Below are 23,340 nucleotides of genomic sequence, written 5' to 3' on the forward strand. Positions count from 1 at the left end.
AATTTTTCAAAATATGGTGAAAACTATACACCTGCAGATCCAAGACACACAACGAACTCCAAGCACAAGAGATAGGAAGAATCTACACCAAGGTACACAGTAATAAAATTGCTTAGAACCAGAGCTAATGAGAAAACTCTTAAAAGAAGCCAGAGATAAAAGACCCACTATGTATGAAAGAACAAATAAAATAATGACAGCAGGCTTCTCACTAGAAACAATGCAAGCCAGAAGACAGGATAGCAACATCTTTAAAACTCTGAAAGAAAAAAATTGTTAACCAAGAATTTTTTGCCCAGCACAGATATCTTTCAGAAAAAGAGTGTGAAATAAATTTTTAGACATAGCTAATGGAACTCATCCAACAGAATTGCACTGCAAGAAATAATAAAGGAAGTCTTTAAAAGATTTAAAGCAGAAGGAAAATGATACTAGGTGAAAATATGAATTTATACAAATTAATAAAGGGTGCTGGAAAAGTGCCCTAACTACGTGAGTCCATATGTTAGATTTTAAAATTGTTTAAATTGTTTTAACAATAACTGACTGTTTTCAGTTGTTTGTTTGTTTGTTTGTTTTTGAGACAGGGTTTTGTTCTGTCACTGAGGCTGGAGTACAGTGGCACAACCATGGCTTATTGCACCCTTGGCTTCTCAGGCTCAGGTGATCCTCCTGCTTCAACCTCTCAAGTAGCTGGAACTACACGCACATGCCACCATGCCCAGCTAATTTTTAAAATTATTTTTAGAGATGGGGGTCTCCCTATGTTGCCCAGGCTGGTCTTGAACTCCTGGTCTCAAGGGATCTTCTCATCTTGGCTCCTATCATTACAGGCATGAGCCACCACACATGGACAATAATTGACTGTTAAAGTATTTTTTTAATTTTGAATTTAAGGTATTCTGTTATAGCACTAATAATTGGCTGTTTAAACAACAACAACAACAACCACAAAAACCAACATATTTTGAGTTTACAACGTATGTAGAAGTAAAACACATGACAACAATAGCACAAAGGCTAGGAGAGAAAAATGGAAGCCCATTATTATTGCAAGATACTTTAGTTATATGTGAAATACTATAATATTTGAAGGTAGAGGGTAGTAAGTTAAAGATGGATGCTATAAATCCTAAAGCAATTATTAAAAGAATGCAACCGATAGTTGTACATTATAAGCCAACAAAGGAGCTAAAATAGAATCAAAAAACCCAAAAGAAGGCAAAAAAAGAGCGAAAAGGAAACAGAAAACAGATGAGACAAATAAACACAAATAGCAATACCAATAATTACATTAAATGTGACAATCACATTAAATGTCTAAACACTTTAATTAAAAGGTAGAGATTGCTAGATAAGGTAAGATCCAACTATATTGTGTCTACTAGTAAGTAACATACATTAAATGAAAAGATGCAATAGGTTAAAAGTGAAAGAATGGAGAAAGACGTACTACATTAGCACTTATCAAAGGAAAACGGGGCGAAGTAGATTTCACAGAAAAGAATAATTCCAGAAATAAAGACAATAATTTTATAATGATCAAGCAGTCGATTAGTCAAGACAATCCTATATGTGCATGAATCTAATAAGAAAGCTTTAAAACGTGGAGCAAAAACTGATAGAACTGTAAAGAGAAATAGATAAAAGTACAATTTCAGTAAAATATTTTAAAGACTCTCTGAAAATTAATAGAAAAGTAGACTGAAATTCAGCCAGGCTAGAGATGTCTTCAACACCATCAACTAACTAACTTTAATTGACATCTATATAACATTTCCTCAAAAAGTGCAGAATTCACATTCTTTTCAGGAGCACATGGAACATTTACATGTGGTGGGACATAAAACTAATCTTAATAAATCTGAAACTATTTTAATCACATGAAGTTCTTTTATTATAAAGAAATTCAATTGCAAACCCAAACCAGATGATACATAGAAACACCCATAATATTTGGAAATGAAACAGCACACTTCTAAAATCCCATGAATCAAAGAAAAAAAATCAGAAGGGAAACTAGGAAGATTTTGAACTGAATGAAAATAAAAATGCAACATATCAACATTTATGAGATGCAGCTAAAGCAGTACTGAGATTACATTTTATAGCACTAACCACCATATTATAAAAGATGACAAGTCTCAACGATCTTTCTGCCTCAAGAAACGGAAAAAAGAAGAGCAAACAAAACTCAAGGTAAGCAAAAAAGAAAGAAAAAGTAAGAAAGATTAGAACAGAAGTTAATAAAAGGGGAAACAAAAAATAGCAAAATTAAAGATTTTTTTTGAGGAGAGTGACAAAAATTGATAAGCCTCTTGCTAGACTGGTCAGGAAGAGAGAAAAGATACAAATTACCCAGGAGAAACAGAGGAACAAGGAAGGTGATGCCACAGATTTTGCAGATATTAAAAAAACAATAAAGGAAATTACCAAAAAATTGTGCCAATAAATTAGGCAACTTCGATTAAGTGGAAAAAACCCTCAAAACCCCCAAACTTACTCAAGAAGGTATTGATAATCAATGTAGCTCTATATGTATTAAAGAAATTGAATTTATAGTTAAAACTTTTCCCACAAAGAGAACTCCAGTCCCAGAAGGCTTAACTGGTGAATTCTAGGAAACATTTAAGAAAGAAATAATAACCAACCACTTCCAGGAAAATGAACAGGAGGGACTACTTGCCCTCATGCTGTGAGGTCTGTATTACCCTCATTCCAAGACCAGACAATGACATTACAAAAGAGAAAACTAAATACCAATATTCCTCGTATACTCATATACATAAATGAGAATATTCACTTTTTTCTTTTTTTTTCTTTTCTTTTCTTTTTTTTTTTTTTTTTTGAGACAGGGTCTCACTCTGTTCCTGATGCTGGAGTGCAGTGGTGCAATCTTGGCTCCCTTTGCCTCAATGGCAAAGATCGTGCCATTGCACTCCAGCCTAGGCAACAAGAGCAAAACTCTGTCTCAAAAAAAAAAAAAAAAGAAAAAATCCTCCTGGGATTTTAAGCAATCCTCTGTAGCTGGGGCTACAGAGGCGCACCACCATGCCCAGTTAATTTTTGTATTTTTTGTAGAGATGGGGTTTTGCCATGTTGCTCAGGTTGGTCTGGAATGCCTGGGCTCAAGTGATGCTCCTGCCTTGAGTTAGGAAAAATCCAGCAAGAATTATAAGGATTAATTGACAATTATACAATTATAGGATGGAATTTTAATATAGCTGAATAGGAAAGTGATGGGTAAAATAGTGAAAAACTAAAATAGGATTTGAACAATAAATTAACAGTTTGGAATCCTAGAACCAATATATGGAAAAATATAGACTTTTGTCAACTGTAGATGGGGCATTTACAAAATTGGTCACATGTCATGCAACAAATGAAGCATCAACACATTTCAGAAAATTAATATGTTCTCTTATCACGATGCAATTCCTTGGAAATACCATAAAATAAAGTACTTATTTTAACTACTTTATTCCCCCCCCAATTAACTCACAGTTTGAAGAAAAAATCATAATAAAAAAAATTTAAATATTACATATCAAATTGTGGGATGTAATAAACATAGTACTTGGACATACATACATTTCTATGCTTAAAAACATTTTTTAAATTTTTTAAAAATATTTTAAGTTCTAGGGTACATGTGCACAACATGCAGGTTTGTTACATATGTATACATGTGGCATGTTGGTGTGCTGTACCCATTAACTCGTCATTTACATTAGGTATATCTCCTAATGCTACCCTTCCCCCCTCCCCCCACCCCATAACAGGCCCCAGTGTGTGATGTTCCCCTTCCTGTGTCCAAGTGTTCTCATTGTTCAATTCCCACCTATGAGCGAGAACATGCGGTGTTTGGTTTTCTGTTCTTGAGCTAGTTTGCTGAGAAGGATGGTTTCCAGCTGCATCCATGTCCCTACAAAGGACATGAACTCATCATTTTTTTATGGCTGCATAGTATTCCATTTAAATATATTTATTGAAAAATCACGAAACATAGAAACCAAGGAACTATCTTCGAGAAGCTAGAAATGAAATGGTATATTAATTCTAAACATGGTGAGAGGAAAGAAATAAAAATAAGAATAGGAAGTAATGAAATAATGATGCAGATGATTAAAAAACCTAAAAGTTGATTCTCTGAAAAACTAAATAAACAAAATGGCCAACTTCAGCCGGGTGTGGTGGCTCACACCTGTAATCCCAGCACTTTGGGAGGCCGAGGCGGGTGGATCACCTGAGGTTGGGAGCTCAAGACCAGCCTGACCAACATGGAGAAACCCCATCTCTACTGAAAACACAAAAAATTAGCCGGGTGTGGTGGTACATGCCTGTAATCCCAGCTACTTGAGAGGCTGAGAAAAGAGAATCGCTTGAACCTGGGAGGTGGAGGTTGCAGTGAGCAAAGATCATGCCATTGCACTCCAGCCTAGGCAACAAGAGCAAAACTCTGTCTCAAAAAAAAAAAAAAGGCCAACTTCTGAATATATTAATGCAGAAAAAAAGAAAGAGAAAAAAATGCAAATAATTAGTATTTAGAATGACAATGGAGCCATAACTACGGAAATATTAGTAATTTAAAACATCTGAAGAGAACACTGACACATTTTTGCCTATACATTTGAAAACTTAGATAAAATGAAAAAATTAGAATATCTGAGTTATTAAAATTGATTACAGAATAAGATAGAAAACCTAAACACTTCAACCACCAGTCCAGAAATTCAATCAGTAGTTAGAAGTTTCTCCCCAGTTGCCCCAGCTCATGTCCCACTTCCCTCTACCAACTGCTTTCACATATTCCAGGTTCAGATTTTTTTTTTTTTTTTTTTGAGACAGAGTCTTGCTCTATCGCCCAGGCTGGAGTGCAGTGGCGCGATCTCAGCTCACTGCAACCTCCGCCTCCCAGGTTCAAGCAATTCTCCTGCCTCAGCCTCCCAAGGAGCTGGGATTACAGGCGCCCGCCACCATGTCCGGCTAATTTTTTTGTACTTTTTGTTTAGTAGAGACAGGGTTTCACCATGTTAGCGAGGGTGGTCTCGATCTCTTGACCTTGTGATCTGCTCACCTCGGCCTCCCAAGTTTCAGATAATTTTAATGGCACGTTTTTACTAAACCTTGGCTGAACAAATAATCCCTACTTATCCAGTGGCATGAAGATGTTATTGCCCTGTCTTTTGGTCTCCATTTTTCTCATTATATGTGAGCACTAATTCCTATTGTTATTCCTTAGTATGTAATATGTCATTTTCCTCTGGCTGCTTTCAAGATTTTCTCTTCCACAAAAAGAATGCAACACCTAAGAATACAACTATCCATGGAGGTGAAAGATTTCTACCATAAGAATTACAAAACACTCCTCAAAGAAGTCAGAGATGGCACAAACAAATGGAAAAACATTCCATACTCATGGATAGAAAGTAAATGAAAGTGAAAACGGCCACACTGCACAAATCAATTTACAGATTCAGTGCTATCTCTATCAAAGTACCAATGACATTCTTCACAGAATTAGAAAAAAGTATTTTAAAAATCACATGGAACCAAAACAGGGATTGGATAGCCAAGGCAATCCTAAGCAAAAAGAATAAAGCTGGAGGCATCACATTTCCCAAACTATACTACAGGGCTACATAACCAAAACAGCATGGTACTGGTACAAAGACACATAGACCAATGGAACAGAATAGAGAGCCCAGAAATAAAGTCACATGCTTACAACCATCCAATCTTTGACAAAATCAACAAAAATAAGCAATAAAGACTCCTTATTCAATAAATGCTGCTGGGATAACTGGCTAACCATATCCAGAAGACTGAAGCTGGACCCCTTCCTTACACCATACACCAAAATCAGCTCAAAATAGATTAAAGACTTAAATGTAAAACCTAAAGCTATAAAAACCCTGGAAGATAGCCTAGGTAATACCATTCTGGACATAGGCCCTGGCAAAGATTTCATGATGAAGATACTAAAAGTAATTGCAACACAAGTAAAAATTGACAAATGGGACCTAATTAAACTAAAGAGCTTCTGCACAGTGAAAGAAACTATCATCAGAGTAAACAGACAACCTACAGAATGAGAGAAAATTTTTGCCAGCTATGCATCCAACAAAGGTCTAATATCCAGAATTTATAAGGAACTTAAACAAATTAATAAGCAAAAAACAACCCCATAAAAAAGTGGGCAAAGGACATGAACAGACACTTTTCAAAAGAAGACATTCATGCAGCTAACAAGCATATGAAAAAATGTTCAACATCACTGATAAGTAGATACATACCAGTCAGAATGGCTATTATTAAAAAATAAAAAAAAAAAAGGTGCTGGCAGAGAAAAGGGAATACTTATATACTGTTGGTGGGAGTGTAAAATACTTCAACCATTGTGGAAAGCAGTGTGATGATTTCTCAATGAACTTAAACAGAAGTATCATTAGACCCAGCAATCCTATTATTGGGTATATACCCCAAAGAATATAAATAATTCTACCATAAAGACACATGCACAGGTATGTTCATTACAGCACTATTCACAATAGCAAAATTATGGGATCAACCTAAGTGCCCATCAGTGTAGACTGGATAAAGAAAATGTGGTACATATATACCATGGAAGACTATGCAGCCATAAAAAAGCACAAGATCATGTCCTTTGCAGCAAAAATAATGGAGCTGGAGGCCATAACACTAAGAGAACTAATGTAGGAACAGAAAACCAAATACTGCATGTTCCCACTTGTAAGTGGGAGCTATACATTGAGTACACAAGAAGGGAACAACAGATTCTGTGGCCTACTTGAGGGTGAGAGGAGGGACAGGATTGAAAAACTACCCATCAGGTACTATGCTTATTACCTGGGTGACAAAATAATCTGTGCACCAAACTCCTGTGACATATAATGTACCCATATAACAAGCTAGCACATGTTCTCCTGAACCTCAAATAAAGATTAAACAAGTTTTCTCCTTATCTTTGGCTTATAGGAGTTTGACTATGCTATGCTTATATGTGATTTTCTTCATTTTTATTCTGCTTCAAGTTTTCTGTTCCCTTCTTATGTCTTATTCCACTTCTGATTTAAGTTTTAATTTATTTCCTTTTTTTTTTTTTTTTTTTTGAGACAGAGTCTCACTCTGTTGCTCAGGCTGGAGTGCAGCAGTACGATCTTGGCTCACTGGCTCACTGCATCCTCTGCCTCCTGGGTTCAAGCGATTCTCGTGCTTCAGCCTCTCTCATTCTCCTGAGTATCTGGGATCATAGGCATGTGCCACCATGCCAGCTAATTTTTGTATTTTTTTTAGTAGAGACAGGGTTTCACCATGTTGGCCAGGCTTGTCTAGAACTCCTGGACTCAAGTGATCCGCCCGCCTTGGCCTCCCAAAGTGTTGGGATTACAGGTGTGAGCCACCATACCAGGCCCTAAGTTTTAATTTCTGTTGCTTGGTCTTTTGTTTTTGATGTAGGGTGGCAATGCCTACAGTGCGTGAGGGGGTACGGTGTTAGGTGTGATCTCTTCTGCCTCTCTTCTTATTCCTTCATCCATATTAATTACCATCCTACCCCTGGTCTGAGTGCTCTAATTACCTCCTAAGTAGATGCCCAGTTAGGGTATAACCTGCCCATTCCTGGAAAATGCTATATCCCCACCCTGGTAATAGAGGAAGTAGATGTGCTCAGCCTTACCCCTGCACTACAATTTTGATGGAATCTTAAGTTGAACCAAAATATATTCTGGTTATGGGAGGAATACATTTCAGACCATGCCATCATGAATTCTGAAGCATCAGAGACCTTGTGGGCAAGGCTGATGGAGGAGGAATAGTTCCTAAGTGGTTCAGCTACTGATAAACCTAGTGGTCCCAGTAGAAAAATATGACCTAGGGATTCCAGGGGGCTGCCAAGTAGCCCCTTTTGTAATTAACGAAAGCCCATACAAGATCTTGGGAATAGCCTGTGAGACTCATACAGCTTTCCTTCTCATCCCACATTGCCACTTGTACGCCAAACTCAGACCAGTGACAGGGCTTGTGAATCCTAAGAATTACTACCTTAGCTTTAGACCCATAAATCACCTTGAACTTGGAAATGGCCTTGTCCATTCTGCATTGACAGATGTTATTCCTAAGATGGCAGCACACCTAGCTCTAGACATTTACAGTTACCTTAGGCTCATACAGAAGATTTCTATTTTGAACATAAAAATGTCCACTGACCAGTACTTGGAATAGTGAGCAGAGTCGCAAAGCTCCACCAATGTGATCAGAGGCTGACACCTTTGTATGGGATGTTGCCAGGCAGTGCAGTGCCACCGCTAGTCGGCAGAACCCAGCCTCCGATACTCACCGGCCTGGTTTCCATAGCCTTGCTTATGCTCACTTACAATATAAAGTTTACTTTCGCGACAACTGCTTGTTAGTTCCAGAAAGCTTTTATTTTAGTTAATTGTGTTCATTGGGAAAGCTCTTGTGCCCAGAAGCCAGGAAAAGCCTTCAATGGAACTTTCAGGCCACCGTAGAGCAGGGAGATCTGGTGGGATGGAATTGGGACCCCTTCCTGCCCCTTCCTTCCTGCCATGGGACTACCTGCAGTGGCGCCCAGCCCCAGCACCCTGCACAGTCTGATAACTCTTCCCCTTTGGTAAATTTTTCCTTCAAGTGGAAGGAGGGCAGATTGGGAAAAAGCCTCAGCTGCTGCATCTGCTGCTTAAAGCAGTCCAGACGACTAATGGGCAGCTCCAGCTGCTATCCTGAAAGTGAGACTGAAATCTTACACCCTTTTTCCTTATGATAAAATTGATTTCGGCATACACTTCTGGAGTTGCTGTAATTTTTAAGAAAGTGCCCATCTGGAAGGTCAAGGAACATTTGGATACAGCAAAGGAGTTGTGTCACACAGGTTAGCTCCAGGGCCTGGTACGTGGGAAGGCTAACTTCTTTCTTTTTTTTCTTTCTTTCCTTTTCTTTCTTTCTTTTTCTTTCTTTTCTTTCTTTTCTTTCCTTCCTTCCTTCCTTTCTTTCCTTCTTTCTCTTTCTCTTTCTCCCTTCCTTCCTTCCTTCCTTCCTTCCTCCTTCCTTCCTTTCTTTCCTTCCTTCCTTCCTTCCTTCCTTCCTTCCTTCTTCTTTCTTTCTTTCTTTCTTTCTTTTCTTTCTTTTTCTTTCTTTCTTTTTTCTTTCTTTCTTTCTTTCTTTCTTTCTTTCTTTTTCTTTCTTTCTTTTCTTCTTTCTTTTCTTTCCTTTTTTTCTTTTTGAGACAAGATCTCACTCTGTCACCCAGGCTGGAGTCCAGTGATGTGATCATGGCTCACTACAGCCTCGACCTCCTGGGCTCAAGTGATCATCCTGCTTCAGCCTCCTGAGTAGCTGGGACCACAGGTGTGCGCCACCATGCATGTCTAATTTATTTTACAATTTTTTTGTAGAGACAGGGTCTTGCTATGTTACCAAGGCTGGTTTTGAACTTCTGGCTCAAGCGACCTCCCTGCCTCAGCCTCCCAAAGTGCTGCGACTACAGGCGTGAGCCAACCACACCCCGCCTGGAAAGGCTAGCTTCTGAAAAGCCTACTTATGGGCACCATCTTTCTCTCCAGAAGAGCATCTCCTTAGGTATCATAAGTCTTCTCTGGGCAAACTCAAGGAATTCCTGGCCCACCCTGACAGAGAAGGGGTAAGCGAGATGTCTGCCCTAATCCTGGGCCTTCAGACCAAAGATTCAGCTGGTGGCTAACGTAAAACAAGCCTGCAGCACGTTCGACAGCACTTGTCTCAGATCTTCTTACCTAGCTTCTCCATTTCATTTCAGGCTCCACTCCTTCAAAACGCTAGCTTCCAACCCTCTTTACTATTCCAGTCTTGTAGGACTTCCTTGGATATGTCTCACAGTCATTGTATTTTTCTTCCTAGTTTTTGTTGCTTTACATAACACCAGGCCACATTCAGCCCTAAAGGGACCCCTCCCTGCCTTGGCTTGTTTTGTCATTGCTTTGTCATTGCCATCATCCAGGCTTGTCAGGGACACTCCACAGCTGGTGGTGGGACAGAGCGGGTGAGCTTATGCCAGGAAGGAACAAATGTATTTGCAATGACAATGAGCTAGGAGGAACTCTACCACCACCTTCCAGCCTCTCCTGAGCTGGGGGAGACTGAGCTGCTTCTCCTCCAGGGTTTCACAGGCCACAGAGCACTGAGAGGAGGACCAGAGTTCAGTGCAGGAAGATGGTGACAAGGTATTCAGTAAGGACTCTGGTGTTCCAGGGTGGTTTGTATAGATACCGTGGAACGTCCAAAGGTAAGTTGGAAGCATGGCATAGCGGGAAAAGGAGAGCAAAGCCGAGAGTTGCTGAGCAAAGTCTTGCATTTAGGATGGGCAGCAGAACACAAGAGGAGGGGTGGCCTGGTGGGCATGTCTGGTGCAGGTGCATGGCAGGTGACACCTAAGGCCTAAAGAGGTAGGAGTCTGATGGCCTGAGTCTTCACCAGACAGCCCTGGTGGAAAGTTATCCTCAGCAGTGACTCGAGAATCTTGGAGCCTGTATTTGAGAGTCAGGACTGAAGAAGTATGAAGTATAGGACGAGACCACCCCTTGGAGGGTTTGCTTGGGTGAGTATGAGATGGCGTTGGGCCCCCTCGGGATATTCCTCTTTAATGGACTGGTCTGCAGTGTGTATGGCCCAGTGAAAGATGCTCCCTCATTGTACTTAAGAAAAAAAGAGGAGAAGCAATTTCAAGAAGGCCAAAGGCAAGAGGAATTTCCCTCCATATACATCCATAGAATAAAAGGTGACTTCAGGTTGGGCATTGTGGCTCACGCCTGTAATCCCAGCACTTTGGGAGGCCAAGGCAAGTGGATAACCTGAAGCCAGGAGTTTGAGTCCAGCCTGATCAACAGAGTGAAACCCCGTCTCTACTAAAAATACAAAAACTTAGCTGGACCGTGGTGGTACACCCCTGTAATCCCAGCTACTCGGGAGGCTGAGGCATGAGAATCACTTGAAGCCAGTAGGCAGAGTTTGCAGTGAGCCGAGATTGCACCACTGTACTCCAGCATGGGTGACACCTTGTCTCAAAAAAAAAAAAAAAAAAAAGAAGAAGAAGAAGAAAAGGGTTACTTCAGTCCAGAAAAGCAATATTTTTTATTTTATTTTATTTTATTTTATTTTATTTTATTTATTTATTTATTTTTATTATACTTTAAGTTCTAGGGTACATGTGCATGACGTTTATATCATGTATAACTCCCCAATGCAATCCCTCCCTCCTCCCCCCTCCCCATGATAGGCCCCAGTGTGTGATGTTCCCCTTCCCGAGTCCAAGTGATCTCATTGTTCAGTTCCCACCTATGAGTGAGAACATGCGGTGTTTGGTTTTCTCTTCTTGTGATAGTTTGCTAAGAATGATGGTTTCCAGCTGCATCCATGTCCCTACAAAGGACGCAAACTCATCCTTTTTGATGGCTGCATAGTATTCCATGGTGTATATATGCCACATTCAGAAAAGCAATATTTTACCTTCAGGGTCATTCACCCTTGGTAGTACAGAGCCTGGGAATTTATCTGTACGGTTACTTTCCTAAGCAAATGAGCTGGGGGGTCTCTGAGGCAACTGACCTCTATCTTTTGTTTCTGTATATTTTAAAAGAGAAATTGATGATGGGTGGATCAAGCTCTCTCTTGTCCCCAGAGACATAGTTCAAGTATTCTTATTCAAGCATTTTTTGCTTTCAGGTTTTCTTGCCTAGAGGATTCTAAGACCTTTTGACTTTAGCTTGATTTTCTCAAGTTATCTCTCAAAATTTTTCAGTAACAAAGCTCCTTCTTCAAGCAGTCGTTTATAGAGGCCACAATACAGGAATCAGAAAAACTCAGGATTTTATTAGCATATATTTATTTTATAACTTCACATTGATAACATTTTACTTTGTATGCTGTCAATAAAAGACAATGAAACAATTTTCATAAATACAAAAACACATGAAATTAAGGAGTCATGGTAACCACTGCATCACTTTGGTCGAATAGTATTAAAAATATAATTTAGAAAGATAAATGATCACAAGTGATACCTTTAAAAAAATGTTTTTCTTACAATCTCAGGATATTCTTCAGTTAAACTGAACCACAATCAGAAAAAATAAGTAATTATTTAAAAGTCAAACCTCTCACAATTGTCAACAACTGCTGGAAGAGTCATCACAAATATAAAAAACAACAAGCATTTAAATTTACAATAAGAGCTGAAACAGTTTCTAACACCATGGTAGACTGGAAGTCAACTGGAAGCATATTAACTTGTGACCGCACAACTGTCAGGACAACAAAGAAAGCATGCATTGAGTTGAGCAGACAGCAACATCATGAAAATCCTAAGCACTTCAATGTATTGAGGGCTTTCTGTGTTCCAGATGTCATATAACGTGCTTTAAAAGCATTAAGTCATTTGTTCATAACAACCGTGTACTCTCATCTTCTTATTTTTCAGATGTGGAAACTGATGTCTAGAGAAGCTAAGCAATTTGCTTACAGTATGCACAAATCTACCACGAGACTACACATCAACTGTGTTGGAGCTTTGCCTAGCACATATAACTAAATGGTGTTCATCTGCACTGCACTCACACACGTGATACACAGGTCTGATCTAAATACACAGTTCTGATCTAAACAGCCATGTGGTGCTACCGCTTTTAAAATCTATGAACAATTAAAAGTTCAGATACGTACACAGATACCATAAAGGAAACTTTGCTCTAAGGTCTACACAAAATGAGCCAATCTGGAAATAAATGCAAACCTGGTGGTGAATGCTACTGTGTTAAAATTTGGTTATCAGCCCGTTTGAATCTAGCTGTTATTTACTAGAGATTTAAAGAGTTTAGGCCGGGCACAGTGGCTCACACCTGTAATCCCAGCACTTTGGGAAGCTGAGGTGAGCGGATCACTTGAGGTCAGGAGTTCAAGACCGGCCTGGCCAACATGGTGAAACCCCGTTTCTACTAAAAATACAAAAATTAGTCGGGCATGGTGGCGGGCGCCTGTAATCCCAGCTACTTGGGAGGCTGAGGCATGAGAATCACTTGAACCTGGGAGGCAGAGGTTTCAGTGAGCTGAGATTGTGCCACTGTACTCCAGCCTGGGCGAAAGAGCAAGACTCAGTCTCAAAATAATAATAATAACAATTTTAAAAAAATAAAGAGTTTAAAATACATTTTGGAGATGGAACTACTAGAAAATCTCTGCAGAACTGCAGAGCACAATGTGAAAGTCATCAAGATGGTGGAGGGTGGACTAGTGTGAGTCAAAGTTCTGGGCTTCTGTCTAGGCTCCATCACTTCTTAGCATTTTGGTGTTGAGGAGACCACTTAACCCATCTGAGCTTGTTTCTTTCTCTTTATAAAGAGCAAAATTATACCACAACAGGGTGGCTGTATACATTCAGTGAGATATAGATGAAACACCTTGTGCACAGTAGGCCCTCAATAAATGTGAGTTCCTTTTCTCTCCTCTTTGTCTTTTGTTGCCACTAAAAATCTTCTCTAAGCAAACCAGCCTGCTCACTAAATCCAAACCTGCCTAAACACCTGTGCTCTTGAGCATGCTGTCCCCTCATGTCCCCCTTTCTCTGCAGACACCTGTCAGGCTGTGGACCTCTTGAAAGCAGAGCTTAGGTTAAGTCATCTGTGTCTTCAGGGCCCGACACAGCACCTAGTTCTGGGACCATCTATCTGACACCTAGCAGAAAGACAGGAAGAACACTTCCCAGGTTAAAACAACAACAACAACGACAATATCAACAAAAACCTGCAAGCAGAGATGGTCCGATTCACTGGGTGATGATACTTTTATTGGGGTGATGAACTTATTCACACAAAGGATTAGTTAGCCTTTTACCTGTCTAGATCATCTCCTCATCTAGACTGGAACCTCTCTGAGGGCAGGGCCCATTTTGTTGGTTCATAACTGCTCAACTGTAGGTCATAGCTGTAGTCTTATAACTCCTTGAACTGTGTCTCACAAAGCCAGGTACTCAGAGAGAATTTGCTGATTTAAGGAAGTGAAACACCAGACAAGTCAAACAGCTTTATTTTTAAAACATATTACAAAAGGTATTTTTTTTTTTTTGACTGCCAATTCTTTCTTCTATGGGCCAATTCTGGTCTACTTGGGATTATTTAAAGAAAATTAGAAGTACAAGTGTTTCAGATTCCTTCAGGCTTACAATCTAATATTTGGAGTTTAATCTTTTGTTCATTAATAATCTACAAAGGGTCTAAGAAACTCCTAGATATTTTTTTCTTAAAAAGAAAAATAAAGGGCCAGGCATGGTGGTTCATGCCTATAATCCCAGCACTTTGGGAGGCCGAGTTGGGCACATCATTTGAGCCTAGGAGTTCCAGACCAGCCTGAGCAACACAAAACCCTGTCTCTACCAAAAACACAAAAGAATAGTTAGGCATGGTGGTCTATGCCTGCAGTCCCAGGTACTTGGGAGGCTAAGGTGTGAGGATCACCTGAGCCTGAGCCTGGGAAGTCAAGGCTGCAGTGAGCCACTGCACTCCAGCCTGGGTGATGAGAGTGAGACCCAATAAATAAAGAAGAAAGAGAAAAAGAAAAATAGGAAGGAAGGCAGGAAGGCAGGAAGGAAGGAAGGAGAGAAGGAGAGGAGAGAAGGAGAGAAGGAGAGAGGGAGGGAGGGAGGCAGGGAAGGAAAGGAAGGTAAAGGAGAGGAAAGGAGAGGAGAGGAGAGGAAAGGAAAGGAAAGGAAAGGAAAGGAAAGTCAGGGTCAATAATTGGCTTTCATGCTTTGATTTTAGTCCCATACATTAAAGAAAAAAAAAATTCAAAGGTCTTAGCCTAGTAAAGTGAATGTCCCTAGGCCCACTGGCTATGGGTCCTGCCCCCAGGTGGTTTTCAGTCGTCCCCTTCATGATTCCAGCCGCCATAGCCATCTCCTTCCTCTGGCTCTTCGATACTCTCATTCTCAAAGGAGGCCTCTTCCTCCTCTTCTTCCCGTATTACCTTCATTAGCTCAAGGAAGTTGGGGGGCGGGCCCTGATCCTTCAGCTCCCTAAGCCGGCACCACAGCATCTGGTTAAGAGTGGCCCCAGCCATGACCTGCTCCAGGCGGACCTGGTCCGCAATACGCCGAGGGATGGCGCGTTTCTCCACGGCTCTTCGGAGCAGGGTTTCTAACCGTAACACATAGGCTGAGACTTTCTCTCCTTCCTCCTGATAGGTCTTCAGATACCTCACCTGGGCTGTCCTGCGGCTCTCTAGGCTCCCGAACACTTGCTTAAAGGCCTCCAAACACTCTTCTACACTGATGGACGGGTTGTCTGCCTGCACTATGTGCATGAGGTCCAGGGCAGGGCCCCGCAGGCTTTCTGCCAGCCACCTTTTCTTTTCTGCCTCTGTTACTGGCCACTCTTTGACTATCTCCGTGGCCTGTTCCAACCAGACCTCAAAGGGCTCTTCCTCTGGGGCTGGGACAGCACTCCCAGAGAACACTCGCAGTTTCCGGTATCTCATAGGTAGCAGGGGCTGAGGCGCATGTGCCATTGCCTGTCCCAACAAATGGGCCAGTAATTCTGGTGAGATGCAGGGCACTGTGGCTGGAGACACGCCCTCGTGCCCCAGGGCTCGAAACATACCCGAGACTGTCTGCCCCTCTTTTTCTAGAAAGAGATTCAGTCTTTCAAGAAACTCAGTGTCCTGATTAGGGGTCTTAAAGACCACCTTCCAGACACCCCCCTTTCCCTGGACCTCACTGGGAATGGCCGAGACATCAGTATCTTCCAGAAGCTCTAGTAAGACAGCATTGGCATTCTCCTGCTTCCGGAATATCTTGCCAAGCATTCTATACCTGCCCAGAGACTTTAAAGTCTCCTGAAGGACCTCCTGAATCTCAGCCTCCTCATAGTCCGCTGGTATCCCCGTAACCATCAGTGACTTCTGCTCATCCACACTCATTATCCTGCACCAGTCCTCTAACAGCGCCAGTGCCATTGTCCCAAGAATTGACCCGCTCTGACTCTACAGGCACCAATTTGTTAGTGGGGTGGCTATGCACTGACTTAGTATTGAAAATATCCTGAATGAGCGTCTAACCTTAGAACCCACCAGTGAATGGGTCCCAGACTAGGTCACTCAAAGACAGTTCCAAAGTTTTCTGGACAAATGACCCTGGCCTCCTCAGTGGCAAGAACTCAGGACTTCTTGTCTTTAGACCTGACCCAGGTGGGCAGGTTGTATTTCAGTTCTATTCTAACCACACCTCTGTCCGCAGCTCTGAAGTTTGGTTGCGGATGATTTTCTCAAAGATGCTGGCAGCCACGTGGCGCTGACCCTTCTCGGATAGTTGAGGCACCTGGGTCAGCTGCTTTCTCCACAGCCTCCTGGTCTCCGATGTTTCGTCTCTCTCCAGTTGGTGGGAAAATGCCTTCCACTCTGGTACCCAGAACTCTTGGAGAGAAGCTTCCCAGCAGGGTGGCTTGGAACCCTAGTGAAACAATGTTCAGTTTTACTACATAGCGCTCTGTTTCCCTGGAAGCATCCATACTCTAGTCTGGAATGGAACTGGGGGCAGATGGGGGTTCTGCTTCACACTGTGCTTGCATTCGTCCCACCTTGTTTGCTTACTGTGACTTTTTTTCTCTTGAGGACTCCAATGAAATCTGGCATCCCCACCATATGCTCATCAGACCTGTTGATTAATGTCTGAGCCCCAGTTAAGGACAGGATTCAGGGTCTTTGCCATGTGAAAGATGAAATCAGGAGATGGGGCTAAATACCTGTTTATATGTTCCCAAGTGTTCCGCAAGAGGTGAGGAGCTTATTTATTCATTCACCTTTTAGCACAGGAAGACGTCACCCACCTCCACACAGTGGTGTGTCTGGCTCTTAGCTCTAGCCAAGCCAAGCTGCCCTGTTACACATAAATAAGAAGAACAGGTATTCATGCTTCATTAATATTCAGTAGGAAGACTGTTAATGCACTTATTCAAAAATATGACAATCTTTCACAATACTACTCAGTATTAAGTTGCTTTACCTCTTTGATTAACAAAACTAATTAGGAATCACTCAAACATTTAAAAATAGTTTAATCTAGGTATAACAATTCTGGGGAAAAAAATCTCAGGGCCGACTAAGTTAATTTGGGAATTATGAATTAATTCTCTCTTGTGTCTGGAAGGTTTTGCAAACACACATTTGGGCTTTGCTTTTGCTATGAACAGTAAGTGAAATAGTTTGAATGTTTGTCCTCTCCAAATCTCATGGTGAAATGTGATCCCCAGTGTTGGAGGTGGGGCCTGGTGGGATGTGTTTGTGTCATGAGAGTGGATCCCTTATGAATGGCCTGGTGCCATTCTTGGGGTAATGAGTGGGTTCTTGTTCTATTAGTTTCCTTGAGATCTGATTGTTAAAAACAGACTGGCACCTCCCTCCCCTCACTCTTGCTCCCTTTCTTGCCACATCTGCTCCCCCTTTGCCTTCTGCTATCACTGGAAGCTTCCTGAGGGGTCACCAGACGCAGATGCCAGCACCATACTTCTTGTACAGCCTGCCGAACTGTGACCCAAATAAGCCTCTTTATAAATTATCCAGCCTCAGATATTCCTTTATAGAAAAACAAAATAGACTAAGACAGTAAGTTACTAACGCAACACTCCCAAGCATTTGTTTCTGTTTTTGTTTTTTGAGACAGGGTCTCACTCTGTTGCCTAGGCGGGAATGCAGTTGTGTAAACACGGCTCACTGCAGCCTTGACCTCTCCTGGGCTCAAGCAATCCTTCCACCTCAACCTCCTGACTACCTGGCACCACAGGCACATACCACCATGCCTGGCTAGTTTTTAAATTTTGCATAGAGACGGAGTCTCCCTACGTTGTTCAGCCTGGTCTCAAACTCCTGGGCTCAAGCAACCATCCCACCACAGCCTCTCACAGTGCTGAATTACACACATCAACCACCACACGCAGCCTTTCTTAGCATTTGAACTTTAACCCATCATTTGAGAAAAAAGAAAAAAGGAGGAAGCACACCTATCAAGGAGTTTGTTCTGGAGAACCTGTGGGGATTAGAGAACATAAAAAAGTTAGAGTTGTCCAGGCTCGGTGACTCACGCCTGTAATCCCAGCACTTTGGGAAGCCGAGGTGGGTAGATCACCTGAGATCAGGAGTTTGAAACCAGCCTGGCCAATGTGGTGAAACCCTGTCTCTACTAAAAATACATAATTTAGCTGGGTGTGGTGGTGGGTGCCTGTAATCCCAGCTACTTGGGAGGCTGAGGCAGGAGAATCGCTTGAACCTGGGAGATGGAAGCTGCAGTGAGCCGAGATCGCACCACTGCACTCTAACCTGAGTAACAGAACGAGACTCTGTCTTAAAAAAAAAAAAAAAAAAAAAAAAGTTAGAGTTCCTAATACCTCCCAGTTACTGCTGTGGAGTATGTGTTAAGGGGCTACAATCATTTCCCCCTTGGCCTAAACATCTTCATCAATTCAAATGGGGCCATACGCCACAGTGCTGTCCTGTAACTCTATCAGCAGTGCTCCTGCTGTGGGCACATCTCCTCAGTCATCTGGGAGGTGCTGAAGGCACCAGCGGTGCCAGAGAGCCAGGAGGGCAAAATGCTGCTTCACCCTGTGCCCAGGAGTCTCAGAGACCTGAGACTGCTGGCTTCTCCATGCCTGACTTTTCCTTTCTAAAATGTGGGGGCTGTGGGGGAGGGGCAGGTACAGTGGCTCACACCTGTAAATCTAGCACTTTGGGAGGCCAAGGCAGGAGGATCACTTGAGCCCAGGAGTTTGAGACCAGCCTGGGCAACATAGTGAGACCCTGTCTCTACAAAAAGGAAAATAAAAAAATTAGGTGGGTGTGTGGCAGTCGCCTGTAGTCCCAACTACTTGGGAGGCTGAGGAGGGAGTTGAGTGGATAAAGGATACAGTAAGCTGCGTTTGCACCATTGCATTCCAGCCTAGGTGACAGTGTGAGACTCTGTCTGAAAACAAAAACAAAAATAAAAAAACAACTGGGGGCAACCTTCCTCCCCACTGGGATATTTAGAGGAAACAGGGAATGTAAAAAGATACTGCCCAGGAAAAAGCATCTCTACCGTCTACAGAATGACTGCCATGCTGAAGTTAGGCTGTCTTGGGATGATTCTTCCTCCCAATGTGACCTGCACTGTGACATTCAAATAAAAACATGGCAAAAAACACCCTTGATATACAATAGGGCCACGGATGGAAATATCTGGATACGGTAGAAACAGAAGAACCTTGTATTTTCTCACATAAAGGGGGTCACAGGACAAGCTGGAAAAGAAGCCAGACTTTGAGGTGGAAGACCCCCACTGGAATTGTTGGATCATTTAACCAAATCCCCAACCTTGGCTATGCGCCCCAAGCTCTCTTAATCTGTTTCTTAACCTGGAAAGCAGTGCTGATAAGGCACGCATCTCACAGAGGGGCTGTGGGGAGGAAATGATGTAATTCATTTCCTTGGAATGAAGAAGGAAGCGCTTTTTTCAAAAGCTTTATTCAAATGCAAAGCACATCTGGCGCTAAATCCAAATTGCGCCCTCGGGTTCTCTCAGCCCCTCCACTCCTATATTCTTCTTCCTCAGTCTCTCTTTCTCATCCGGAGACGCCTTTCCACCTATCACGGTGGGCTGATCTTCAAACTGCGACTGGTTGTGAACCAGATGCAACTCTATTCACCAAACTATCTCTCACAATTGGATGGTGGAGGTGGTTGGTAACCGCATTTAATCCTGGGCTGACAATGGGACTGGATCCCTGGTTACACCGCCCTGCGCGGTCGCCCTGCGGTAAATGGCCTCTCAGCCCAAACCCACCCTGGTTACTGAGCATGCCCAGACCTCCCTCCCGGGCCACCAAAGGATGGGCACCATTTCTGCAGGATTTTGCCACTGTGGAAAGAGAGGGGGAGCTGTCATCGCGCAGAGGCAGGGATTGATACGCGGAAAGGACGTGGAGATGGGAATAAGCAATGAAGGACCCGCATTGACCGTGTTAGCACACAAATCTAATTGCCGCCTGGTTTCTTACCAACCCTGTGGCTACCTGCACACACACACCAAATTCCTATACACCCTTCCCCCGCTTGGCCCCACACAATTCATGGCACTCACAGCCCACATCCTACCTCCTTCTCCGCACCAGATACGCACCCGCACTCACTCCCCAAACACGTGGCATCTGGTAATCTGGGAAACGCCGCGGCGGTGGCGCAGTGCGCAACAGGGGCGGGGGAATCAGGCGGGGCACTGGGGCGGGGGAAGCTGGAGATTTGGGGAGGGGGTTTCTATTTGTTTTTTCGCCCACTTTTTTTTTTTGGTGGGGGAAGCAGGATAAACCAAACCGCGACACGTTCCTGCGCCCTTCTTGGCGCAGTGGCGCAGACATGGTCCATGGCGCCTTGGGCAATAGAGCAGGTCTGCACCCCCTCTCTAAGTCGTGGCACTGGGCTGGAATTCCCGACGGCACTCTTTGCTACACCCCCATAGACCACAGACCTGCGTCTCTCTCTATATTCCTCTCCCATCTGCTATGCCCCTCTGCATTTCTTCCCGCCATGTTGTGTGTCCCCCAACTCCCCCGTCACCCCAACCACACCAAAGTGGATGCACGAAGCGGGAACCTTCTCGTTTCAGTCTCTGCTCCGTGCAGCCTCCCAAGGCGAGTGGGCAAACTGAAGCTTGGGTGTCCAGCGTCTTGGCTGGCCCCCTCCTGTCCACCCTGCGTGTGCTACCCCTTGTTCATCTTCAGTGTCACCCTCCTTCTCACACCCTGAGTAGCCTGGCGCCTGGCTTGTCCCCTTTTCCCATCCATCAGCTCACACCCAGGGTAACGGAGCGGGAGCCCTATCCGCAGTGCGCCGTCGCCCCCGGCCCACCTCCGCCATATGACGGGGCAGAGGCGCCTGGACCAGGCAGGTGGAGGAGAGGGGCACTGGGGCCGAAGGCTGCGCCCTCGGGTCCTCACTCCGCGTGCCCTACCCAATACTTACCCAGGCGCAGAGAGCGGTCAGCAGGCCCTCCGCTCCGCATCCATTAGCTGGTGTTCTGGCCGCTTCACTTCCGGAGCGCGGGGCTAGGGGCGGTGCCGCCCTCCCCTCTCTCTCTCCTTCCCTGCTCTCCAGCCCTCCCCTGCGCGCTGCTCCCCTCCCCGGCGCCGCGCCCCACCCGCGCCTCCCTCCTCCCCGCGCTGCCGGGAACTGGCAGCCTCTCGGCTCCCGCAGCCGCCGCGGACGCCCTCCCAGATCCAACTTTGCCGCTTCCCCGAGCTCGCGCTGTAGCCGCGGGGGGCGTGGGCAGGGAGGGGAGAAGTGGGGTCAGGGGGAGGGACCGGGAGGGTGGGTCGCCGGCTCGCCAGCCCTCCTTCCTTTCTGTGCACCTTGCGGTGGGCGGCGAGCGGCAGCCGCGGCAGCAGCTAGGGGGCTTGTGCACACAGCAAGGGAGAGTTAGGGACTGGCAGACGGACGGGCGGACGGCGAGGACCCTTCCTGAACCCCTGAGCCATGGCCGAGAGAAAGCAATCCGGGAAGGCGGCAGAGGACGAAGAGGTCCCTGCCTTTTTTAAAAACCTGGGCTCCGGCAGCCCCAAGCCCCGGCAGAAATTCTGTGGCATGTTCTGCCCGGTGGAAGGGTCCTCGGAGAACAAGACCATCGACTTCGACTCGCTGTCGGTGGGCCGGGGCTCCGGGCAGGTGGTGGCTCAGCAGCGGGACGTCGCCCACTTGGGTCCGGACCCGCAGCCGCCGTACTCGCGGCAGGGCCGGCGCGCCGGCGGGGAGCCATCTGTTGAATCGAGCCGGAAGGTGGAGATCCGGAGGGCCTCGGGCAAGGAAGCCCTGCAGAACATCAACGACCAGGTCGGTGTGGGGGTGGGGGGTGGAGACGGAGGACGGGGCGCGGGGATCGCCCCTCCCTCGCCCCTGAGCCCGGCGCGCCCGCCTTCATGCCCCGCCCTGTACATCGCCTCCCGCATCTGCACGCGCACCCCGCCCTACCCGCCCCTTCTCCGCGCAGGGTGCGGTGAGGCTCGGGCTGGGCGGTGGGCGACCGTGAGCCCACAAAGGCTGCCCGAGTCTCCTTGAGCTTGGAAGGTGGGGGGTGGGCATAGGGGATGGGCTGATCCCTTGCTGGGGCGGGCGGTGGTCGCCTGGGAGGGGGGTGGCCGCGGTTCCATTCTTCTGAAATCCTCCCGGGCGGCTTCCGATGGCAGCTGCGACTGGGTGCCCCACCCTTTTTTTGAGGCGGCTCGGAGCGTGCGGTGGAGGCTTTGCGTGAAGGCCCGCGGCTCCCGGGTGGTCGGGAGGGGCGGGGGTTCCGACGGCCAGTCCCGGCAGCCTCCGCCGGCGCCTTCTGCGCTCACGTCCTGAGCCCCGAGACCAGGACCATGGTCAGCGCCCCCCGGACCGCCTCAGAGCACCGCACCGCCCTTGACTCCTGCTCGCAGCTTGAGAAGAGCCAGGGAGGCCGTGGAGTCGCCCGAGGAAACCGAGACGCTCCTAAATAGCCTATGTGGGGAACAAAGTTCCAATAAGTGTCTCAGCCAGGGTTTCACAGAGCTCTCCCCAAACCGCTATGTGGGAGGCACTTTAGGAACCGGGGAACTAAGTGGATTATGTTCAAAGGGTCAAAACGACAAGAAAAGGGGAAAAATCCCTCGCATTCGAAATAGACTATCGAAGAAGACTAAACCGCCTCTTCCTGTGTTAATGGGGGAAACAAAGGCCATTTTGGTCACTCTTGATTTTAAAAAATGTTTGTCACTTTCTGACAAATATGAACAGTGAGCATTTTCAGCGCAGTAATAATCTCACACCACAATTCTCTCTTTATCTGAGTGATCCTTACACTAGTGTAATTCTTTTCCACAGTCTTAGTTTCTTAACTGATAATTTACAATGCAAAATGCTTTAACACGTTTTCTGTTTCTCTCCCATATCTCGTGGTAAAAATGAGAAGTCAATCAATGAATGATTATTGATTGAATACCTATCGTGCGCCTTGCCTTGTAGGGCAGGAGGAAGGTTAGTTATACAAAGTGCAAGAGGTTTCTTCTTCTCAGAAGGCTTCCAGAGTAGTTGGGAGTGGTCTATACATATTCAGTGAGGGATCCCACAAGCATTTACATTTGTGTACTTACAGTGACAGCCTTTGAGAACAATGCAGAGTTGGTGATGATGGTTGGGGCATGATGTGACTGTTTGCTGATGTGACATAGAGTTTTGACTTTTGTAGGGTCAAGTCTAGGAAATATAAGCCATTTGCTGTCATTTGTAAAAGGCGACACAACT

At 44.7% G+C, this 23,340-nt stretch overlaps 1 protein-coding gene across 1 annotated transcript; it reads right to left on the reverse strand.

The window, feature by feature from the left end:
* Positions 1-14,743: 14,743 nt before the first annotated feature.
* Positions 14,744-21,197, reverse strand: PNMA2 (PNMA family member 2). Its single transcript, XM_033229228.1, has 3 exons — positions 21,046-21,197; positions 16,800-16,933; positions 14,744-16,507 (listed from the first exon to the last, which is right to left on the reverse strand). The coding sequence occupies exon 3, from the start codon at positions 16,012-16,014 to the stop codon at positions 14,920-14,922; it is 1,095 nt and encodes a 364-aa protein (XP_033085119.1). The 5' UTR covers positions 16,015-16,507; positions 16,800-16,933; positions 21,046-21,197; the 3' UTR covers positions 14,744-14,919.
* Between the last annotated feature and the right edge of the window lie 2,143 nt (positions 21,198-23,340).

Source organism: Trachypithecus francoisi, unplaced genomic scaffold, assembly GCF_009764315.1.
Source record: "Trachypithecus francoisi isolate TF-2019V2 unplaced genomic scaffold, Tfra_2.0 Contig01440, whole genome shotgun sequence".
Taxonomy (NCBI): domain Eukaryota; kingdom Metazoa; phylum Chordata; class Mammalia; order Primates; family Cercopithecidae; genus Trachypithecus; species Trachypithecus francoisi.